The sequence below is a fragment of the Dendrobates tinctorius genome, unplaced genomic scaffold (genome assembly GCF_039654945.1).
Source record: "Dendrobates tinctorius isolate UK_male_01 unplaced genomic scaffold, ASM3965494v1 ptg000241l, whole genome shotgun sequence".
NCBI classification, from domain to species: domain Eukaryota; kingdom Metazoa; phylum Chordata; class Amphibia; order Anura; family Dendrobatidae; genus Dendrobates; species Dendrobates tinctorius.
In genome coordinates, this window is record NW_027361908.1 from 5,649,233 (window position 1) to 5,673,943 (window position 24,711).

Sequence of the window (24,711 nt, forward strand, 5' to 3'; positions counted from 1 at the left end):
ATGACGTACTATCCTGTCCCCGGTCATAGGGGCCCGGGTCCCGTGGACGGGATAGTACATCAGATGTCAGGAAGGTGTTAATAAAAATTTAGTTAAAAAAAAAGTCAGCTTGGCTCACAAAAAATAAGTCCTCACCAAACCCAAGATCACGAAAAAATGGAAATGCTACGGGTATCGGAAAATGGCGCAATTTTTTTTTCTTTTTTTGACTAAGTTTAGAATTTTTATCACCACTTAGATAAAAAAGAACCTATACATGTTTGGTGTCTATGAACTCGTAATGACCTGGAGAATCATAATGGCAGGTCAGTTTTAGCATTTAATGAACCTAGTAAAAAAGCCAAACAAAAAACAAGTGTGGGATTGCACTTTTTTTTGCAGTTTCACCGCACTTGGAATTTTTTTTCCCCGTTTTCTAGTACACGACATGGTAAAATCAATGGTGTTGTTCAAAAGTACAACTCGTCCTGCAAAAAAACAAACCTTCACACCGCCATATTGATGGAAAAATAAAAAAGTTATGGCTCTGGGAAGAAGGGGAGCAAAAAACGAAAACGCAAAAACGAAAGTGCCTCCGGTCATGGATTAATGTGACCTTAAAGTGACATTTCCCATCCATATCATCACCTTTTGCTACAAGTCATTGCTAGCCATTGAAATAGCATTATTAAATGACGCTGATGACTTTTGCTGTGTACGTGCTTGAGTTCCGATAATGCAGATCTCTGATATATGACAGTGTTTCTGTAATCTGATTTAACATAGGAAAGATCATTACTGGGAAAAGTGTAAGATCAGCTATCTATAAGTAAGTTATGCTTGAGAAAAAAAATACAATGCATCGTGAGGGCAAAAGTTGTCACCAAAATGTATTGTCCATGCACAAATACACATATAATAGCTGGAGCTAATGGAAAGGATCACAGCAGTGTCGGTGCACATTCCGCTACCGGGCAGACATTTCACTGGTCTTCATCCACAAGAGGCTATTGCATACAAATAACGCTTTTGTGCAATGCTCATATTTATTGAAATACAAAGGAAAGGACCAATTGATTTTGAGTCTTTGAAACACATAAAAAAAACAACAATTCAGCAAGTTCCTAAGAAGATGTTCATAGAAGTTTTCTTACTTCTGTTCTGGGAGAAATGACAATGTCACTCTGAATTCCCCTTCTCTGCTGAGAATAATGACTTTCTCAGGTCTAAAATATTGAAATCTCAGTAAAGAACAAGCTGACTTAGATGCCAAAGTGATCCTGCTACATATTACCTTCAACATTAATGTGAAGTTGAAAAAGAACATGTACCAACCTTTAGCTTTTCCACTGCAGAAAGTTCATACAGCTCGCAAAATGTCAGAAAGAACAATCCTGTATATTTCTATTACTTTCTCTACTTTGTAACTACTGGGCCATGTTCCTGCTTCATTTTTGGTCTAGTTTATATACAGATGGTGTCCAGTAATGAGGGGCTTATTTCAATGTACCTTATCTAATCTTTGTAAGTACAATCGTGGCAGATTCAATACTTTTTACTACTGGTAAAAGCCTAAAAATACATTTTTCAGAATTTCTCAGATTTGAGTAAAGTCACATTCACTTTGTTTTATCCTTTAAAGAAGCCTTCCAATTATTTTTTTTTCTAAAGCTGTGTATGTGTATGTAGTCTATTTTCAATGTGTTAATATACTTGTCTACTGACAACTTCTCCAGGACACAGCGCCATTCCGCTCCTCTTCAAAGTTATATTACCGCTCTTCATACTACCTGATTCAATGGACGCTCTATGCGTGAGCTGGAAATCTCTTTTATTATGTAAGTCTATGGAGCCTCATTCTGAGGCTCCATAGACTTACAGTGGGTACGGAAAATATTCAGACCCCTTTAAATTTTTCACTCTTTGTTTCATTGCAGCCATTTGGTAAATTTTTCTCATTCATGTACACGCTACACCCCTTTACAGAAAAAAAACAGAAATGTAGAAATTTGTGCAAATGTATTAAAAAAGAAAAACTGAAATATGACATGGTCATAAGTATTCAAACCATTTGCTTTTTTTTTTCACCTGGATTTGGGGATCCTCTGCCTTTCTTCCTTGCAGATCCTCTCCTTCAGGTTTGATGATGAATATTGGTGGAGAGCCATTTTCAGGTCTCTCCAGAGATGCTCAATTGGGTTTAGGTCTGGGCTCTGGCTGGGCCAGTCAAGAATGGTCACATAGTTGCTCTGAAGCCACTCCTTTGTTATTTTAGCTGTGTGCTTAGGTGTCATTGTTTTGTTGGAAGGTGAACCTTCGTCCAAGTCTGAGGTCCAGAGCACTCTGGAAGAGATTTTCATACAGGATATCTCTTACTTGGTCGCATTCATGTTTCCTTCAATTGCAACCAGTCGTCCTGTCCCTGCATCTGAAAAACACCCCCATAGCATGATGCTGCCACCACCATGTTTCACTTTTGGGATTGTATTGGGCAGATGAGGAGCACTGCTTGGTTTTCTCAACACATACCGCTTAGAATTAGCACCCAAAAGGTCTATCTTAGTCTCATCAGACCAAAATTTTTTATTTCTCATAGTCTGGGAGTCCTTAATGTGTTTATTAGCAAACTATGCAGGCTTTCATATGTCTTGCACTGAGGAGAAGCTTCCGTTGGGCCACTCTGCCATAAAGGCCTGACTGGTGGAGGGCTGCAGTGATAGTTGACTTTGTGGAACTTTCTCCCATCTCCCTACTGCATCTCTGTAGCTCAGCCACAGTGATCTTGGTGTTCTTCTTCACCTCTCTCACCAAGGCTCTTCTCCAATGACTGCTCAGTTTGGATGGACTGCCAGGTCTAGGAAGACTTCTGGTGATCCCAAAATTCTTCCAGTTAAGGATTATGGAGGCTGCTGTGCTCTTTGGAACCTTGAGTACTGCATAAATTCTTTGTATTCTTGGCCAGATCTGTGCCTTGCCACAATTCTGTCTCTGAGCTCCTTGGCCAGTTTCTTTGACCTTATGATTCTCATATGGTGTGACATGCACTGTGAGCTATGAGGTTTTATATGGACAGGTGTGTGCCTTTACAAATCAAGTCCTATCAGTTTAATTAAACACAGCTGGACTCCAGTGAATGAGTAGAACCATCTCAAGGAGGATCACAAGGAAATGGACAGCATGTCACTTAAATATGAGTGTCTGAGCAAAGGGTCTGAATACTTATGACCATGTGATATTTCAGTTTTTCTTTTTTAATAAATTTGCAAAAATTTGTACATTTCTGTTTTTTTTTCTATCAAGATGGGGTGCAAAGTGTACATTAATAAGAAAAAAATTAACTTTTTGGAATTTACCATATGGTTGCAATGAAACAAAGAGTGAAAAATTTAAAGGGGTCTGAATACTTTCCGTACCCACTGTATATGTATGTGTGTGTGTGGGGGTATATAATATATATATATATATATATATATATATATACACACACATGCATATATACCCCCATCTATGGACGTCGGGCACTCAGACCATCCTCATGGAGTCGGTTTCTAACCGTTTGTGCAGACACATGCACATTTGTAACCTGCTGGAGGTCATTTTGCAGGGCTCTGGCAGTGCTCCTCCTGTTCCTTCTTGCACAAAGGCTGAGGTAGCGGTCCTGCTGCTGGGTTGTTGCCATGAGGGCCGTATATACGGCCGTGAAAAAATACCGGACACGATGCCCATTTAAATCAACGTGGCCACAAAAACAAAACAGAAGTTTGTTTTCGCGGAGCGTCGTTGCTTCCAGTTTTGTGGAATGACGTTTTTTTTCTCTGATATTCTTTCCATAGTATTGGGGAAAAAAAACGGCAGTCCGCATACATTTTTGCGGCCCGTTATTGCAGTACACCACAAACAATGCAGTAAGTGTAAAACCACCCTAAGCTCATGTGCAGACCAGTCAGGTAAATCTGTGTAGCCACACCCCCACCACTGATTGGCCACTTGCTGACAGTTCACAGTGATCACAAGAAGCTCATGTGTGGGCTGGGTTGCAAAGGGCTCAACATTCTGACCACTGCTACATCTTCAGAAGAGAAAACAGGTAATCTATCAAATCTGCAACAAGCAGACCAGTAAGGCCGGGGTCACACTTGCGAGTGCAATGCGAGAAACTCGCCTCAATACCGGTTCGGACCAGAGCGTTCAGCTGCATAGAAATACATGCAGCCGCACACTCCGGTCCCGAATGCCGGTGGCAGTGCCGGGTATTGAGGTGAGAGACTCGCACAAGTGTCTTGCAAGCGTGGCCTTAGTGATATATTGCTGAAATCAGGCTGTTTGCTCCCACAATAATGGTACTCTCATAATACCTAGCAAAAACCTGCTAACGGATTTCATTTAGTAGTGTTGGAAATTAACGATGCCAAATATGGCAGATAAGATGAAAATGTGTCTTCCTATAACCTAACCCTATCATTAATAATAACACATACTGTGTTCTCTTCCATACATAGTGGCTGCCTGATGTGTAAGAATTTGTAATTAAGTAGTCAAGTGCATGTGGTTATGGTTTCCAAGAATCATACGTTGACAAATGGGGTAAAATAAGTGAACTGTGGCAAGCGAAAGGAAAGATGGATTTAATTACCAGGCACAGCACATTCCTAGCAGTGAGGAGGGATGTATTTGTGAGCTCTGCTAAGCACATTGCAGAAGTGAATTTGAACTAGGACCCTTTTGACCATGGCGGAAATTAGTTTTCTGCCGTAAGGATATTCTGCAGACAACAGGGCAATTAACCCAAAGAGACACTGTGAACTTCCAGCCTGGAGAATCCCATTCTGGAGACCTTGTAAAATAAACCACTTAGCAATATAGCTACCAACTGAAATGTGAAAGTGACCCATGGAAAAAGTCACAGTGCTACAAATCCTATAATATGCATATTAACCTTCTGATCAAAGGACGTGGATGTCTTATTTAACCCTGGGCAAATCTGTTTAGAGTTGTATTCATATCTTACAATGTGATGTGAAGAAATAACATGACACATAATGCGCAGATTTTTTGTGTGTATGTTCAGTCAATAATATTTTTTAGCTTAACTTGATGGCCACACGAGGAAATAGTAAAACTCAATTCAGCAAAAAAAAAATGTATGCAAAAACATTTGAATTGTTCATCCTACTTCCTTGTACACATATCTATTTGAAATAATGGAAGCAAGGATTTTTTGCCTTGTTATTGTGATTAGTGGGGGTCTGACCACTGGGGTCCCCCCACCCCCCGTAGCTTCTTCATATGCTTTCCCTGCACAGCAGCTATGCAGGTGAACTGCAGGACAGCTACATTGAAATATAGTCGGCTGTAGTTTCCTGCAGTCATGAGGCTGGGAGTGGTGAAAGGTTAGAAGCATTGAAGCTGATGTAGACCCTTTATTCTTGGGACCAGTGGGGTTGTCAGAGGTGAGACATCCAATGATCATAAAGTAATGGCATATTCTAGCATATACAAAACAGAAAATGGCACAACACATTGATTTCTTCATAATTTATCCAAAAATATTTCATCCAGTACACTACCTGACAGAAGTTATGTCGCTTATTCATGTTATGGAAATAAAAGCTTATAACATGATGTTAAATTCATCCATTGGTTGTATAAATTATTCTTTTGAAAGCTGAAACCCTCCGAAATGTGGTTTATGTTAAGAAAATAAATTGGTATCAATGCAGAAATATTGATTATTTAATGAACACGGAATAGTCTGATTTTGGCAAGACAAAAGTTTTGTCGCCTGGTCATATAATGCACCCAATCCTAGTTTACATCCTCACCTGTGCTCAGTAAATGATCGGTTAATTAGTGGGTGTGTATAAAAAGAAACCCAGCACCCCAGACCTTCACTTGAGATGCAACTTGAGCTCTGACAACATGCCAAAAATTCACCCTGCGACCAAAGCCTGGATTATCAAGAGGCTGATGACCAGATCCACTGCAGAGGTGGCTGGCACCTTTAATGTGTCTCAGCGTCAAGTACAAAGAATTAAAAAAAGATTTGAAGAGACTGGAGATGTGTTTGACAAGCCCAGGTCCGGCAGATCCCGCAAGACAACTGCTCAGGAGGAACGTTTGTTGGTTAGAAAATCCAAAGAAAGCCCCTCTTCCACTGCAGCAGAGCTCCAACAGGCCTGGTCACCTCAAGTCCCTGTGTCAACTAGAACAGTTTGTAGGATTCTGTCTCAAAATGGCCTCCATGGTTGAATCAGTGCCCAGAAGCCAGCACTAAACAAAAAGCAAATAAAAAAAACGTGCGGCATTTGCAAAGTCCCACAGACTGCTAAACAGATGGACGCTGGAAAAGTGGCAGAAGGTGGATTTCTTTGATGAATCTTCAGTAGAATTACACCACAGCCGCCGCAAATACTGCAGGAGAACTACTGGAGCCCGTATGGATCCAATATACACCCAGAAAACATTTAAATTTGGTGGTGGAAAGATCATGGTCTGGGTTACATTTAGTATAGGGGTGTGCAAAACATTTGCAAGGTGGAAGGCAATATCAATAGCCTAAAATATCAAGAAGTATTAGCTACCTCTTATATTCCAAATCATAAAAGGGGTCAAATTCTGCAGCAGGATGCTGCTCCATCTCATACATCTATCTCTACAACAAAGTTCCTGTTAGGCGTCAGTTTTCTGCGTCTGCTCTGCAGGAATCCAGAGCCTCACATTCTGCAGTCTCCTGCTGTCTTTCTACTGCAGAGAAGATTACTTTGCAGCAGACTGCTCCAGAGAATAAGTCCCTCTGTGCTCCTACTGGGCATGCTCACGAGACAACCTCCCATTGCGGGAGTCGTGCCCAGGTCCTGTTCCAGATCTCATTGGTCCATCTTGGAGATCTGGAAGGTCCAGCAAGGCTATAAAAAGTGCGCATGGCCGTTCCGCCATGCGCTAGTATAGACTATACTTGCTATGTGTGAATGGTGACGGATGTATGGTTCTGGTGACTGACTCATTATAAAACCCCTTCCCTCTGATATTACGCATGTGGATAGGGAATTAGTTAAGCAGTCAGCGCCAGTCAGTGGCAAGCCTTAAGCCACTCTGCACACCGCACCGCTACGCTAGCGTCCTACATGGCGCTTGCTTTCTGGCTTTGTTGTCGAGTGGCAGTATCCTACGCCGCGCTGCAGTTGCAGCCCTTCTTGGCGCTCGCAGAAGCAACAACGCACACACGGTAGGTCTAGAGGGACGCAGCTCCTCTGTCTTAGGTCCTGCGACCAGATACCGTGTGTGCATTTACCTTAGGCCTGTGTCACTAACAGGTTCAGCATTTTGTATGTTTTTGTTGCGGCACCTCTGTGTGTGAACAGAGCCCGCTCTGCGCACTCTGGGTGAAGTTGAACCCGTGTGCATTATACCGCCATATCGGCACCTCTGTGTGTGAACAGAGCCCGCTCTGCGCACTCCGGCTGAAGTTGAACCTGTGTGCATTATACCGCCATATTGCTCCTCTGTCATTACCTAGCAGCGGTGTAACACCTACTGCACGGTGGACCCCGATCGGCGAACGCACTTTAATATTTATTTTTATTTAGTGCGTTCCGCCGTTCCTAACATTTCCTCCAGGCAAAAAAGATCAAAGTGCTCGAGGACTGGCCAGCCCAGTCACTAGACATGATCATCATTGAGCATGTTTGGGGTAGGATGAAAGAGGAAGCTTGGAAGACAAAACCAAAGAATCTAGATGAACTCTGGGACGCGTGAAAGACTGCATTCTTTGCTATTCCTGATGACTTCATTAATAAATTGTATGAATCATTGTTGGACCGCATGAATGCAGTCCTTCAAGCTCATGGAAGTCACACAAAATATTAAATATGACTCTAATAGCACCACAACTTCATTCACCAATGTTATGCAACATACTGTATATTTGTATTTTAAGTTAATTATTTGTTTGAATATCACATTACTTTCTGTGGCCGACAAAATTTTTGTCTTGCCAAAATCTGACCATTCTGTGTCCATTATATGATCAATATTTCTGCATTGATGGCAATTTATTTTCTTAACCGAAACTATATTTTGGAGGGTTTCCGTTTTTCAAAAGAATAATTGATACAACCAATGGATGAATTTAACATCAGGTTATAAGCTTTTATTTACATGACATGGATAAGCGACATAACTTCTGTCAGGGAGTGTATATACACTGCTCAAAAATTAAAGGGAACACTAAAATACCACATCGTAGATATCACTAAATGAAATATTCCAGTTGCAAATCATTATTCATTACATAATGGAATGTGTTAAGAACAATTAAACCAAAAATGATCAATGTAAATCAAATGTAATATCCCATGGAGGTCTGGATTTGGAATGATGCTCAAAATCAAAGTGGAGAATCAAATTACAGGTTTATCCAACTTCAGTGGAAATGCCTCAAGACAAGGAAATGATGCTCAGTAGTGTGTGTGGTCTCCATGTGCCTGCATTACCTCCCTACAACACCTGGGCATGCTCCTGATGAGGTTGTGCTACTGTACCTCTAGGGGTGAGAGCAGTGACAAAATGCAAAAGTGACCTAAACAGCCAAAATGGATAAGAACAGAGAAATGTTCTGTGGTGACCACCCGCAGAACCACTCCTTTATAGGGGTTGTCTTGCTAATTGCTTATCATTCTACCTGTATTCTGTTCCATTTGCACAATATCAGGAGACATTGATTTACAATCGGTGTTGCTTTATAGCTGGACAGTTTGATTTCACAGAAGTGTGATTGACTTGGGGTTACATTGTGTGGTTTAAGTGTTCCCTTTATTTGTTTGAGCAGTGTATATACAAGAAATAGAAATAACTTTGCAGTATATTAGCAATTGTGAAAAAATTATCCAGACTGCAGTACAGGCTTTAGCAAGCTTCCGATTTGCAGATGGATGTGGGTGATGCCTGTGAAGACTTGCGCTTCCATAGATTGAGCAGGAGAGCAGAGACACTGACTGACGATAATGGAAACACGCCTGAGGCGACGTTTCGGGAGACCTCCTTTCTCTAAGGCTTGAAAAACTCAAAGAGACAACAAAAATAAAAGTAGCATAAATGGGAAGCTGGTGTTATAAAGTATTCTAATTTACTGAGATAATGACTTTTGGGTTTTCATTGGCTGTAAGCCATAATCATCAACAATAACATAAATAAACACTTGAAGTACATCACTCTGTTTGTAGTAACGCTACATAATATAGGAGTTTCACTTTTTATATTGAAGAACGGAAATAAATTAACTTTTTGATGATATTCTAATTTTGTGAGAAGCACTTGTATATGGAATATAATTCAACTTGGCAGAAAATACTTAAAGGGATAATCCCAGAATTTCAAGTTATCCATATCACAATGTATGTACCCCATTGATCCTAAGAGTGGGGCTGTGCAAAGCTCCATCCTGCATGGAGTAGAGATGCTTATGCTGAACTTCTGATTCATTCATTGTGTATGGGGCTGCCGGAGGAAGTCAAGCAACATACTTGGCTATTTCCTACAGTCCCATCCACAAAGAATATAACGGGGGTCCTATCTATTTATAGTATACATTATATCTAACTTGTGTCTATACAGTGTCATAGTGGAGCATTACCCATGCAAGGTGAAAAATATGACTTTATCCTGATTGATCATCTTACTCTTTTATTTGGAATTATTTTAATTAGTTTGTACAACTTTAGTCATAATTCTGTGTTTGGTGTATTTCTGTATTTGCAATTTGCTTAAAAGGCTCCATCAGTTGGATACAGCTCCTAAAGAGAAGTGACACATACTTTTAATCTCATTCAGGGAGATCACATGAAAAAACGATTGCAGATGTGTGCACTGGCAGCACTAAAACCAGAAATATGAAGGTGAGCAGATGTATGTCTATAGAACACATAACTTAACCCCTTAGTGACGGAGCCAATTTTTAAATTCTGAGCAATGTCACTTTATGTGGTGATAACTCTGGAACACTTCAACAAATCCCATTGATTTTGAGATTGTTTTTTCATGGCACATTATAAATTATGATAATGGTAAATTTAGGTTGATATGTTCTGTGTTTATTTATAAATAAAAATCAGAAACTTGACAAAAATGTAAAAAAAATTGCAGTGTTCAAACTTTGAATGATTATCCGTTTAGTCCAGATAGTCATACCATAGACATAAACATGAATAAATAACATTTCCCACATGTCTGCCTTACATCAGCACCATTTTTAAAATGCTAGTTTATTTTGTTAGGCTTTTAGGAGGTTTAAAAATGTAGCAATAATTTTTTCAAGGAAAGTTACAAAATGTATTTTTTGAGGGACCTATCCAGGTTTGAAGTGACTTTGGGGGAGCTATATATTGGAAAACCCCAAAAAGTGATACCATTTTTAAAACGGCACCCCCTGACATATTGAAAACGTCTGTCAGGTAGTTTATTAACCCTTCAGGTGATTTTCAGGAATTAATGCAAAGTGATATAGCAGGAATGAAAAAATGTTTGTTTAACCACCTAAATGTCACTAACTTCTGAACTGACCACTATATCCGGGAGACTCTAAGGCCGCTATCTGGCCATGAACTGCTAGGGCAAACATCAGGACCACACAATCATAATCTCGGTGTGTCAATTAGATTAAAGCGGAAGCCCCCACAATCTTTTAACCATTTTTCCGATGTAGTCATTTTTGACAGCAGCAACTAAGGGGTTAAACAGATATAGACGGTGCCAACACTGATCGTTTGTGATACATCAAGTTGTCAGCTATAATGTACAGTTGACAGCTGCTGGATTGTCACCTATGTGGGGATAATATTCTCTTATATCTCAGGTCAGTAAAAAGACGTATTGGCTGTCATTAAGGGGTTAATATTCTTTAACCATGTGAAGGTAGCGCAAGATTTACTCTTTTTAAGCCCTACTAGCTTTACATTACATGTTTGCCATACATTTAATATTTTTTATAGTGCACATAAAAAATCCTATTTTGTATAATTCTATTGTCGTTGGTGTGAATAAACCAAATTCATTTGGATACTTTTTTTTTCTTCTTAAAGGGAATCTGCCAGTAGGATCAACCCTCCTAAGCTGTCTATATGACCATGTAGGTCGTAGGAAACTGAATAAGGTGATACCTTGATATCTGCAATCTGATGTGTAATTCTAGAGAAATTCACATTTTTCTTACATGTAAATGAGCTGCTCCAGGCTCTGGGCTGGACAGTGATCTACATAAGAGTCTGTCTCCAGAGATTATTTTACATGAAGGGGAGTTACCAGTGTGATGTGTAATGGTTGCTCTCTGCTATCCTGATCTCACTGCAGAGCTGTCTGTCATTATACCAGACATCTGTAGGTTCCACTCAGTTTCCATCTCACAGGCAATAAAAAAGGGGGAGACAGAAGCGCACAATAGGGTCTTATCCAATGATATAAACGTTTCAACAGATATGGATCCACTCACCTGGTTCAGTTGTGTGGAACACAACAACCATAAGCACAAATGGGTAGGATCCGATGAACTGCAGCAATCAGCCGGTCACTAGAATTGCATATATAGGAAGGAGAGAAGTCCGGCTTTCAGGCTCGCGCTGTTCCAGTCCAAAGTTCACAAGGAGTTAATCCAAGGACCAAGCAGTGATTATAACTTTCTTTTTATTCCACAAACTCTACGCGTTTCGTGTACACACTGTACACTTCCTCAGGAGCAAAGTTACACTGGCATCACATTCCATTCTCCTTATATACTAACTCCCCCAGGAAGTGAGGTAGGTGCTCATTGCACTTAAAAAAATTCACACATAACTATCAACATAATGTAAAATCACAAAAATCACTAAAATGCATCTATAAAACACACTTATATAAAAACACACATATGTAAAACTTCACACTAGAAAAAATGTAAAACATTATAATAAAATTATGATTATACTCAATAAAAGTCTAAAATTCTTGGTACATCATATCAATTAGCAGAACAACATTCACAAATCTCTTATATAACTGCACTTATATTTTCCTTTCAGTATTAACCCTTCATTCAACATATTATACTTTTACTTTCCTTATATTTCAGGCAGATGATCATATATTAATGTATGTACTCCTATGCGGATTCGATCCTGCACAGCAGACCCATGCTCTGCACTCAAGAAACTTTTCTGTTCTCTCAGCCAAAGGCTCCACATCTCCAGAGCTGTCAGTTCCTTTTCAAGGCACCAGCCAACTATTCCAATCATAGTAAAATGCCGCCGATTGTATCTCTTTATATGTTAGCGATATGATCATTCCCTTGCTGTAATGTTATAGCATGGACATCACACAATTATCAGATGCCAATACTATGTTGTTCTGCTAATTGATATGATGTACCAAGAATTTTAGACTTTTATTGAGTATAATCATAATTTTATTATAATGTTTTACATTTTTTGTGATGTGATGCCAGTGTAACTTTGCTCCTGAGGAAGTGTACAGTGTGTACACGAAACGCGTAGAGTTTATGGAATAAAAAGAAAGTTATATTCACTGCTTGGTCCTTGGATTAACTCCTTGTGAACTTTGGACTGGAACAGCGCGATCCTGAAAGCCGGACTTCTCTCCTTCCTATATATGCATCTCAAAGGCAGACAGGGCTGCACTCTTTTTGTAAAACAGCAGAACTAAGAGAGCTACAGCTGAAAACGTGTTTGTAAGGAGACAGAGTTCATTTCTACAGTTCTGTGTTAGTTACTTGTCTCACACTAACACCTCCTTTCATTTAAAATAATCTCTGGAGGCAGATTCTCATGCAGATCAGTGTCTGGTCCATAGTCCTGAGCAGCTCATTTACATATAAGAAAAATGTGGATTTCTCTGCAATAAAACATCAGATTGCAGATATCAAGGTGTCATTTTTTTCAGCTGCCTGAATAAACCTTTTAAGTCCTTTGCTCCTACGTATCTAAAAAATTCCTTGTAGTTATAAGTCTGGAATCAGAATTTTTACAGTTTTCGATGAAATTTTTTTCTTGACAAAGTCGCGAGTGGATTAAAATGAAATAATAAGAGATATATAAGAAGGAACTTCTAACTCTCTTTACTCTTTATTTTTAAATTCTTATTGATTCTCAAAAGCACAATTCTCTTTACTGATGAATCCACTTCTGGCTTTGGCATAATAACCTGTAAACCAGTTTGCACCTCAAAATGCAGGGAAAACAACGTGCAGCATTCATGCTAGTCTTTGTTGTGTAGAAAATTAGAAATGTTCATCTTCTGCATTGACTATTATTGTGGTGATGTAAAAACTACAGATAACCTCTCAAGTTTCAGTTTACCGTACATAGAACAAGTACACAAATATTCGTCTTTCCTTTTTCTTTTATTTGAGCACTTTATGCCGTTGGGACAAATAGCTCCATTAATCTTATTGAATTGGTAATGTAACACTGGGAGCCTCGGTAATTTAATTTATTACATGGGTCACTCAGAAATTAATTTTTCAATTCCGTTAAAGGTAAATCAATTTGTCAATTTTCGGTTTGAATTTATGAGAAAATGTGTTAGGGGAAAAAAGTAGTTTTGCATTAAAAATAAGCCTCTCGTTGCTTTCAGATCCAGGTAAAGATTGACTTTTATCCTTTTGTGGCATATTGTTGTTATTGCAGAAATCCCCTCTGAACCAGCTGATTTTTGCATATGAAACCCTTGACAAACCAATCAATGGATTAGCTGTATCACAAAGTGCTGGACATCATAATATATCACTTGTTGACCACTACATTACAACGGTAAGATTACAGGAATACACTAACCTTGTAGTTGTAGATTAGGTTGTAATTCAAATCGTTTGTCCGGGATTTTTCAAAAATTAGCTAAAGCCCCCGTTACACACTGCGATATCGCTAGCAATATCGCTGTAAAGTCACCGATTTTGTGACGTTATAGCGTATTACTAGTGATATCGCTACATGTGATACTTACCTCCGACCCGCTCCCCCGCTGGTTATCGCTGGTCGCGCGAGAAGCTGCTGGACCATTCCTCGTCGGCCACTTCCTGCTGGGGCTTCCTGTGGTGCCGACGAGCGACGCGTGGAGCAGGGCGGGAGGACGCAGGATCGCCGCGTCTGACAGGTAAGTAGCGATCCCCGTCCCCTGCGATGTCGCTGGTGAGATCTGCCTATGTGGCAGCTCACTAGCGACCACCTAGTGATGCACCAGCGATCCTGACCGCATTATATCGTTGGTGGGGATCGCTGGTGAGTCGCTAGGTGTAACGGTACCCTAAGACCAGAAAGGGTATAAAATATTAAAATAAGCATTATTTACCCATTAAAATTTATACCATTCCAGCAATGCTAATTATTTGTCCCTGCAGTCCTGCAACAATGTCATGACGTCCAAAATTCTCATCACCGTCGCAGCCAATCGCTGTTCTCTGTGGCCATACTGTCATGTTTGGCACATTACCTTCGATTGGTTGCAGCGTTTATGTTTACAATAGTTGTGATGTCATTTCTGCAGGATTGGTGGGTAGCTCATCAGTGGCAGCTTTGGAAATCCTGGGGTTTAAATAGGGAAAATATTTTCCTTTTTATTATTATTTTAGTCCCTTTCTTGTCTTTCGCCCTTTAATTTCAACCAGTTACCTTGAGATTGTCCATAATGTTCTACGATAACTGTAACATCATGTCCCTCCCACGGCCTGTGTTTCTGGACTGTAATGTAATCAGGCCTAGGTCCACCTCACTTGTACTGCTTCTAGTGGGGGATTCTGTCTTGTTCTTCTCAGCATGGGACTTATCCAATACACAAACCTGTAAGATAGAATGGAGCCATAGCTTCTGGAAGCTTCTCAATGTAGCCACATGTTAAAAGTTGGTGTGAACCTCCCCCCTAGATGGGCTGATCCCAGTACACAGGACAATAGATTCATGTGTTGGCTGAGTCAGTTGTGTGTGAAGGGCTGTGTGAAGGGCCTGTGAAGGGCTGGGATCTTATGCTGAGGTGAGATTCCAGTGACCGTGTGTATTGTTAGAAGCTGCCATGTGGGACTGTGTTGGATCCATTGAATTCACCCAAGGACTACTTCTATTTTCCTGGCGTCGGATTGCCAGGTGGCGTCCCCGGATCTGCTCCCTTTGTGTGGACTCATTGTGGACTCTAAGAGACGCTATTGATATTTTATGTTCTATGCGCCCTGTCTCAATAAACCCCATTGGATTGATCTTCGGCCTGGTGTCCCTTCCTGCTCTGTCGCATACCCTGTCACAGTAACAATCACAGAGGGCCCCCAATCAGCCTCTCTTCTTTACAAAGATTAATCCAATGATCGATGACAGTGTACTTAATTTTTTTTAGGCTTTGTTTACAGTTACATTTTGCTAGATCTGTTGTACAATGGATCTCGACGTTGCCCAGTGTATCTCATTGACTTTTAATAGGGTCTGATCTATCAAAATCTAAAAATAATTAAACCAATCGGTAGACGTCGTAAACAGAAAAAAAACAAAATGCCAAAATTTCATTATTTTGGTCACTGCATTACCACAAAAAATATGTTAGTAGCGATAAAAATGATATAGATCCCAAAATGGTATTAGTAAAAATGTCATCTCGCCCCTCAAAAAATAAGCCATCACACATCTATCGCCCAAAGAATGAAAGCGTTATGGGTCTTGGAAAATGTCGACACAATTTAAAAAAAAAAAAAAAAAAAGGACAACTTTTGTATCGCCATATTTGTACTGATGAGAAAAATCAAGGTTATTTTTATTATACAATGTAAGCTGTAAAAACAATTCCCGCAAAAAAGTCAGAACGGTGTTTTTTTTTTTTTTAAATTTCGCCACACTTGGAATTTTTTTCCTGTTTTCCTTCACACTATGTGGTAAAAAAAATGGTGTTATTCAAATGCACAACTTGTGACGCAAGAAAAAACCTCTGGTACGTATGTGGACAGAAAGATGAAAAAGTTATGGCTCTTGGAAGAAAGGGAGGAAAAAAAACAGAAATTGACAGTGTTGGGAAGGGATTAAAGACAAACGAGAGAAGAAGGCGCTCCTTGTGGAGGTCACTGTGGTCAGAGGTGGAGGGAATGTACCGTACCTGCTTCCAATGGTTGTGCTAGTTCAGGCACAATGCTGTCTGTAGCAATCAGCTGTTAGCTGGTGATCATGGAGCGCTACTGCACCTTCCGCTCACTCCAAAGCCGAGTGCAGGAGTCATATTCATAGGGAAAAATAACGGTGCATAGAGCGGATGGAATCACGGCACTGCGTTCCAGTCGTTGCACGGATTCAGGCAGTCTGTAACAGTTCACTAGCTGTCCTGAGGGCAGAGTAATCTGGGTGTTGCAATGCATGTGGAGAGATCAGCCAGACTGGAGGAAAGGTTAACTGCTCATGGATTAAACTACGCATTTCAAGAATGGTTTGTTCCCTTCATCAGGTAGTTGCTAGTGAAATGTTACAGACAACGTTGTGCAACCAGTGGAGCACAATGCCCTGTTTTCATCCGCTCTATTCACCAGTACTCTTTTCGGGAAAGGGTTAAAAAGAATGTCATCAGGTTTTTGCCACCTAATCTGATAGCAGCATAATGTAGTGACAGAGACCCTGAATCCAGCGATGTCACTTACTGGGCTGCTTGCTGTAGTTTAGATGAAATCACTTGATTTACCAGCAGATTGTCACTAGAGGACTGGAAAACCAGCTGCCATGTAGTCCTGCATAATCATGAGCTCTGTATATCCCCGCCCTACTTATTAGCTTTCTGCCTATGCACAGTGTACCCAGAAAGCTGCCAGACAGTGGTGTGTGCGGGGGTTATACAGAGCTCAGCATTCAAAGAACTGCTAGATCTACAGCAGAAAACAGTGATTTTATCAACAACTTGTAAAAAACTGGTTAAGGGACAAATATCAATGCTAGGACCAATTGTTTTTAACCTCTTTATTAATGACCTTGTGGATGGGTTTGAAAGTAAAATGTCAGTCTTTGCTGATGACACCAAACTATGTAGGAAATTCAAATCTGACCTTGATATTACAATATGTAAAATAATGCACATAAGAAGGAGTAATCTTATTGCTGTCTATACATTAAATGGGAGTATACTCGGGACTACAGAACAGGGGAAGGACTTGGGTATTCTGGTTCCAAGTAAGCTGAGCAGCAGTATTCAATGTCAAGCAGCAGAGAGAAAATTCTGTGACCCCAATGTATTACCTCTCTATAAATCGCTTGTAACGCCACATCGAGATAGATCTCAATTACTTTGTTTCTCATTTGTTCCTGAATTGCTCTAGATGGCAGCATGATGTTTAGCTTTTGTGGATCTTTTGGTATACTTCACCTTGTCAGGCAGGTTCTATTTAAGTGATTTCTTGATTAAAAACAGGTGTGGCAGTAATCAGGGATGGGTGTGGCTATGGAATTTGAACTCCACTTCCCAAAGATGTGACAAACCACAGTTAATTTATGTTTTAAGTGGGAAGGGGCAATCACTTTTTCACGCAGGGCCCTGTAGGTTTGCGTTTCTTTTTCCTTTAATAATAAAGACTTTCATTTAAAAATTGTATTTTGTGTTATCTTTGTCTAATATTTAAATTTGTTTTGTGATCTGAAACATTTAAGTGTGACAAACATGCAAGAGAATAGGAAATCAGGAAGGGAGCGAACTCTTTTTCACACTACTATAAACAAGCTAGCGATGGAGGATGTATAACTGGTGGAGAAAGGTTGAAATCGATGGAGCTGTTTCGTTTTTCATCCTATATAACTTATGCAGGAAGCAGCCCAGTAAGTGATACATCGCTGGAATAAGGATCTCTGCCAATACATCATGCTGCTCTCAGATGGGTAGCAAAAACCTGGAGACAGATTCTCTTTAAAGCTATTGTAACATGTATTGATCCAACATTTGCCTATATATGAGATAGTTCTCCTTGATGTTACTTTCTAGATGGTAAGCTAAGTTTACCAGAGAACAATGTATTATGCAGATTACTTGCTTACTGAATATTCAGTGTTTTGTAAATTATTGGTTAAATCCTGAAGTAATGTTTGTTAGGATTATAAACTAATTAAAACACAAATGAATACTAATCCATTCTGTATATGTTTGCACTTTGCCTCAGCTGGGTGCAAAGAGACAGCATGCGGAAGACACACTTAAAGCTCAGAACAGTTCTTCCAAGTCCCTTGTAAATAATGTCACCATGATGGATTTGCAGCTCGAGCTAATTGTAGCCCAGCATCGGGTGTCAATCAAAATTCTCCGTCAAGAAAAAGGTAGGAGATCTGCTTGTGCTATATCTGTCTCCGATACGGAGCTCTCACCATGTAATAAAGCCCATTAGCAGAATAATGGAGTTGATACATCTGAAAATAAGCAAATCATGTCAATTTCAGGCGTCGTCGTCAGCAAAATGCATGAGGTGATAGACTGCTATAATTTGCTTACCAACAGTGGATATTGTTCTGTATGCTGTTTACTAGTCCTGTAGGTGTGTTACAGTACTACAGAGTGGTCATTTTCTGGTGTACTGCAGAAGACGTGCAGTTTTGACGCGGCTTTGCATTTGCTGTTGGGGTTTTTGGGTCACTCTTCAGGCGTTATGTATAGAAATTTTTACTTGAGATCCTACCTTTTATTATTCCTAACACAAAATTTCTTAAAAAATGTTACCATTTTTGTGATTTTCCGTATATTTACGGGAACTTGTCACCTCATTTTTCAGCTATAAGCTATGGCCACTGCCTTTCGGGGCTTATCCACAGCATTCTAGAATGCTGTACATAAGCCCCCGGTCTAACCTGAAAGATAACAAAAACAAGTTTTATTATACTCACCCGGGGTTGGTCCTGTCCGATGGGTGTCGCAGGTTCCTGGTCCGGCGCCTCCCATCTTCATGCGATGTTGTCCTCTTTCTTGCTTCGTGCTGTGCTCCTGCGCAGGTTTATTGATCTGCCCTGTTGAGGATAGAGCAAAGTATTGCAGTGCGCAGGCGCCGGAAGCGGTCAGAGGGGCCCAACACCTGCGCACTGCAGTACTTTGCTCTGCCCGCAACAGGGCAGATCAATAAACCTGCGCAGGAGCCATGACACGAAGCAAGAAAGATGACAACATCGCATGAAGATGGGAGGCGCCGGACCCGGACCTTCGACGCCCATCGGACCAGACCGCCCCCAGGTGAGTATAATAAAACTTATTTTTCTTATATTGCAGGTCTGATCGGGGGCTTATCTACAGCATTATAGAATGCTGTAGATAAGCCCCGAAAGGCAGTGGCCGCAGCTTATAGCTGAAAAACGAGGTGACAAGTTCCCTTTAAAAGCAACTCTGGTGTTCCATCACTCAGTTCCATTAATAATGATGCAGATGTCAGTTTTCAAAGTTTTAGCAAAATCAGTTCAGGGTGTACAAAATGTAATGGCTCACCTGGGGAGGCACCTTTGCTGTATGTCATGTTGAGCAGCACAGACCGGAGGTGTTGACGCAGCAGAGTTGGATAGGTCAGGTAATATAGAGAACATCAGAGCTGGATCAGCTAGAAGACACCTAGAGTTGCACGGCACAGTGTATACAGAGCTGAGTGTGCCGACAGCACACAGAAACAACAGAACTGAGTTGGCAGACAGGCGCCTGGAAGTAACAGAAAGCTATGGCAGCACCCAGGAACAGCAGAGATGAATTAGTAACCCAGCACCTTGTTGTAACAAAGCCGCATGTGCGGTTAGCACCCAAGAAAAGCAGAGCTGCATAGGCAGAGGACTGTTGGTCAGGAGGCACACAATGCAGCAAAGCCCAGCAGTCACAGAGCTGGAATGGGGTCATCTGCAAGAAACTGAGTCCTAGAAGCTTGGTAGTCAACTTGGACACCATACTAGTTGAATACAAAGGTAATGTGCATTTACTTGAACCAGACTTTAAAGGCTTGGGGTGATGACATCAGAGGTTCACACCTAGTTACCATCTTATGATGATAACCCAATGCAGCAGTAGGACAGAAGAGCCGACTACCCGCAAAGTCCCATTATACAAGCCTATGATGATGACCATATCAATGATGTCTATGTTAAGGTGGATAGTCAATATCATCCCACACGTGGTGGATTGCATAATGTTAGGAACAAAGAAACTAAATACTTACAGACGCTTCTTTTTCCGCACGGCTCTTTGTCCGTTTACTCGAGTCTGAGAGAAGATGCTGATGAGTGACTTCTCCAAATGTGTCCACATGCTCAAATTCACTTAGACTGTGTTGACATCTACTTGTAGGCATCAATGTGATTTTAGACTGCCATATTGCCACTGAAGGAAGCAGTGGTATAAACGTCACAGGAACATCCTTCAGCAAGACTATCCCTTTTATTAGTGTCTTTTCTAGCGTAATTTATTTAATGAATATGCCTCAGTGTACTATTGCTTTAAGACGTCCTCCTCTCACCAAACTTGTTCCCCTGTGAATATATTGCCATCATACTATATTGCACTGAGTACTTACAGTTGCTCATTTTGCCCTTGTCCCTGCAGAAATCTTTCCCCTCTCCATTGTCTGACCCAGCTGCTCTGATCCTCCCCCCGCCAGTGACTTTTGCAGTGACTTATGACTCATACAGGGTAAATTGACCTCCTGTTTCTACATAGATCTTAGAAGGGTTCAGCTAGTCAGTTTTTAATCACATGATGTCATAAACGTAAGGCCTCTTTCACACTTCAGTTTTTTGCATCAGTCAAAATCCGCCAAAAGGACGGATGGCGGATCCGTTTTAGTACTGATGACAACGGATGCCACCCGTCCGTTTTTTTGACGGATCCGACAAATGAAGAATTTTAAAGGAGAGAGAGAGAGAGAGAGAGAATGAGAATTTTTTTGTCCGGCACCCAGAAAGAATTTCGGGTTAAATGAGTGTCTGGAGGATCCGCCAGAGAAAAAAACGTTGCAAGCTCCGTTTTGAAATCTTTGAGGATGGTGACGGACAGCAACTTTTGGCGAATCCGCAAAAAAAACGGATGCAACGGACGGCAATCCGTCACAATCCGCCATTAATGGAAGTCAATGGGGAAAAAAACGGAAAATTGCGGATCCGTTTTTTTCAAAACCTGGCGGATTGTGACTGATTGTAAAAAACTGAAGTGTGAAAGAGGCCTAATGGAAATGAGAAGAATTATCAGGGTAGAAAGGCAAATGAGCAATTGTAAGTACATAGTGCTATATATGATGACTGCAATATATTAAGAGGATAATAACTTTTGTTGGAGTGCTTCTTTAAGATCAAAATTTTTTTCCCAGTTTGCAGTCTCTCACTGCTGCTCTCCTGTGTCTGGCGAAACATTAAATGAATTTACAGGCCTCTGTACCTCCATTTGTCCAAGGGTTATCTAGGTTTCCATTTTTTGCTGTGTTGAATAGTGCAGTACACTTCACTATGTCATAAGGACACATTCACTAAGGAAAAAAAAATATATACTATGCAGCATACATTTTTTTTTTTTTACATAAAAACAATATTTACATTATTATTATTATTATTCAATTTTTATGTAAATTCTATCTCTTGAAATAATGTTCAATAATGAAACTCCACTTCCGATGCTTCTTTCCAATGTGTCCCTTATGTGTTACTGCAGACGATGGTGAACATCTGAGATCATCTAAAAGTATCAGGAAGAGTCAAGGAAGAGCAGAGTCTCTGCGATTCCTCACAGGTGAAATGCTTTGGGGATAAGATAATACCATACATGAGTACTGCTCTTCCTAACCACGGTTTTGTGTGATTTTGGCTTACAGAATCGGAAATACTTGCTAAAATCAACAAGAATAAGCTCTCGAAATCCATCTTCCTAATGCAGAAAGCCGTGCTGATGAATAAAGGCCTAGACTGTCCTCCTTCTCTGCTCCTGGAGGTAACGTGGAGAATTGTCATCCGGATCAATTTTATTAAACTTGCTGGGTCTGCTAGAATTATGATTCCAGTGTCTGTTGTGCTAGCGACTGTAGCAGTAATATTGATCTTGGGCTTAAACGACGGCATAAGAAAATTCTGCAAGACTTTTCTATGTTTTTCTCCTAGCTTAGCCAAGTCTAGGACATATTTATTGTTCTTCCTTTGGATAGGAACAGTCAGAAGCACAATTTATTGCTTATTTATCTCCATGTTATTCTACTGGCAGGATTCCGAGAAATTGATTCAACAAGCTGAAACTGAAGAAAATGCATTCTACTTATCCTGCATTAAACAATCCGAGACAAAAGGTGGTAAAATGAGTGCACCCCCCTCACCTATATTACTCTGCAGAACAGAACATTCTATGGTGTTTACACCAGCTCCATTCACATCTGATACCAAGGTAAGCTACTTTGCACACATCATCAATAGCCACTTGTGGCCGGTCTGATACATTCAGGGCTCGCTTATATGAGCGTATATTCCCTTCTCAAAGAGAATCGGATCGATTATGGTTGTGACACTCTGCTCAAACTCTGATGTGAGTTTGATCCGAGCGTCAACTTAGTGTGATCCGATTCCCTCGGATCAGAGAATGGTAGCACAGGTGAGGAGAAGATGGAGAACAAAATAAATTTCTCCATCTTTTCTATTCGTTGAGTCTGCGGAAATCGAACTGCACTCGGAGGTCATCTGATTTCCATGCACACATAGTTTTGAATGAGTGAGTGGCATCCGATTAAATGCAGCATTTTGCCATTTGTTTTCTCATGCCAAAACGTTCTGAGAAAAAGATGATCAGCACTGCCCCATAGAATAAAATTGTTTCGAGTGCTATGCAATAAAACATTGAATAACACTCGTCAGATGTATATGCTCTTGTGAACAAGCCCTTAAAATGGACCTTTTCAGAATTATGTTTCTTGACAAATAACTCTATTTTTATCCATTATATGATGTGTATATTGCATTTTCCGCCAGTTTTCATTCTGCATGCTCTTTCTTTCATTTTCAGTTACATTAAAATTTTTCTTTCATTTTCAGTTATCCATTAGTAAATGGAGATGAGCTGCTGTGATATACACAGTGTACAGAAACAGAGGGATATACCTGCTCTTCTTTCTGTCTTCAGGACATGTTCAGAAGCAGTAGTATTAATACCATCTTGCAGCAGTACCAAGCTGTGTGGCTGTGAATCCAGCTCTGGGATAAGCTAAATGACTCACTAGCTGCAGCTCTGCTTACCCTTCTTGTCAGCCTTTGCTTGTTTTCTCACTCTGCTCATCAATCCCTCTCTCCTCTCTATTGAATTTAATAGGTGGTGTAACCTGACACCACAATGAGCTGAGATGAAGCTGATGGCCATTATTATCATTTAGTAGGTGAATGATATGGTGCACAAACAAATACCATAAATGCTTGGAAATTTGCTACTGTAGCACACTGGACAGTCTGCTGCTCCGCATGTGAGACAACGGAGAGGAAGGAATCAGTGGAGAAAACAGAAATGTGGTGTACAGAGAGGCGGATAGGGGAAATGACTCTGCTTTCTGATTCTCATTCGATCTTCCATGTTGAACATGTTTGGATTTTTTTTTTTTATAGGTGAGCTGGTACAGTTTATTTGGGCGGATTGTAACAGGCCCTAACCTAAAAGTACGGTTAAATGATCATTATCTTCTGGGAACCGGAGAGCAGGTAAACTTTAATTTTATCTTTACAGTAGGAGGGTTTCACGATGTACCTACAATGCCTGTACACTTCATTTGTCAGTATTGTAATTAGTTTCAGATAATTTACATGGAACGTAAAGCACACCTGTCACTAATCTGGGGCTGCCCTTTTTATTTAAAGGGGTTGTCTCAGGATGTAAAAACAAGCTACTTTCAATGTGCCCCTTATGAAATGGAACCTGTCAAGTCCTGAAACACTTTTTACTTGCAGATGTAGGGTTCATGCAGGTAAATATCATTTGAATACTGTGTAGCTGACTTACTGGAGTAGCAGCTACAGGGAGTAAATGAAGTTTTATTCTCCCTGCAGCTACTTATTTCCCACCATTGAGGCAGTGTCGGGAGCTGTAAATCTACGTTCCCATGATGTGGATTTGTTGAGTTTTTGACATAACAGAATTTTTGCACCTATTATTTAAATTAGGTTACTTGCGTTTTTGTTTTGTTTTTTACCTGCTTTACTTTGTGTTTTTGACTTTGAGATTTTTGTCTCTTGTTGGTGTGTCATGCTTTAAATAAAGCTGCTTTGTTTTGATACTATCCGGTGTTTGGCTTTGACAAAACTTTATTGCTATACTTAGATGTGGATTACATGCGGTTTTGATGCGTTTCTGCGTCATAAGCGCAGTTAAAATGCTTGTGCATTTTTTTTACTTGCGGAACCTAATGTAAGTCTATGGGGAAAATCTGTACAGAAAACATAGCGCACCCACATGAGAAATGGACATGTGGTGGATATGAGGAATAGTTCAGTTTGACCTAGAAATGCAGCAAACACTGCTTCTGATCGGCGGTAAAATCATTAACCGCCAGTCAGAGAGCCGCAGTTCCCATGCTGTCAAAAGACGGTGTGGGTGTGCAGCAAAGATAGGAGGTATAAAGTTTACCTCCAGTCACTGGGGTCAGCTGATGGGACTTCTCCCATCATTCGACGCCTGCTGCCGCTAATAACAGTGAGAGCAGGAGCGGCTAATAGGAGTATTCATCAGCCGGTGCCTGCGCTGTAAAAAAAAACAAAAAAAAAAACGGCGTGTAACCCTCAG

At 40.4% G+C, this 24,711-nt stretch overlaps 1 protein-coding gene across 5 annotated transcripts in view; it reads left to right on the forward strand.

The window, feature by feature from the left end:
* Positions 1 to 24,711, forward strand: part of CFAP54 (cilia and flagella associated protein 54) — a 703,284-nt gene that overhangs the window by 138,325 nt on the left and 540,248 nt on the right. For all 5 annotated transcript variants that reach the window (XM_073556932.1, XM_073556934.1, XM_073556933.1 and 2 more), the window contains exons 16-22: positions 9,808 to 9,872; positions 13,650 to 13,772; positions 18,122 to 18,275; positions 21,619 to 21,696; positions 21,779 to 21,894; positions 22,162 to 22,338; positions 23,541 to 23,633. In XM_073556932.1, the coding sequence (XP_073413033.1) occupies positions 9,808 to 9,872; positions 13,650 to 13,772; positions 18,122 to 18,275; positions 21,619 to 21,696; positions 21,779 to 21,894; positions 22,162 to 22,338; positions 23,541 to 23,633 (806 nt within the window). The remainder of the gene's footprint in view (positions 1 to 9,807; positions 9,873 to 13,649; positions 13,773 to 18,121; positions 18,276 to 21,618; positions 21,697 to 21,778; positions 21,895 to 22,161; positions 22,339 to 23,540; positions 23,634 to 24,711) is intronic.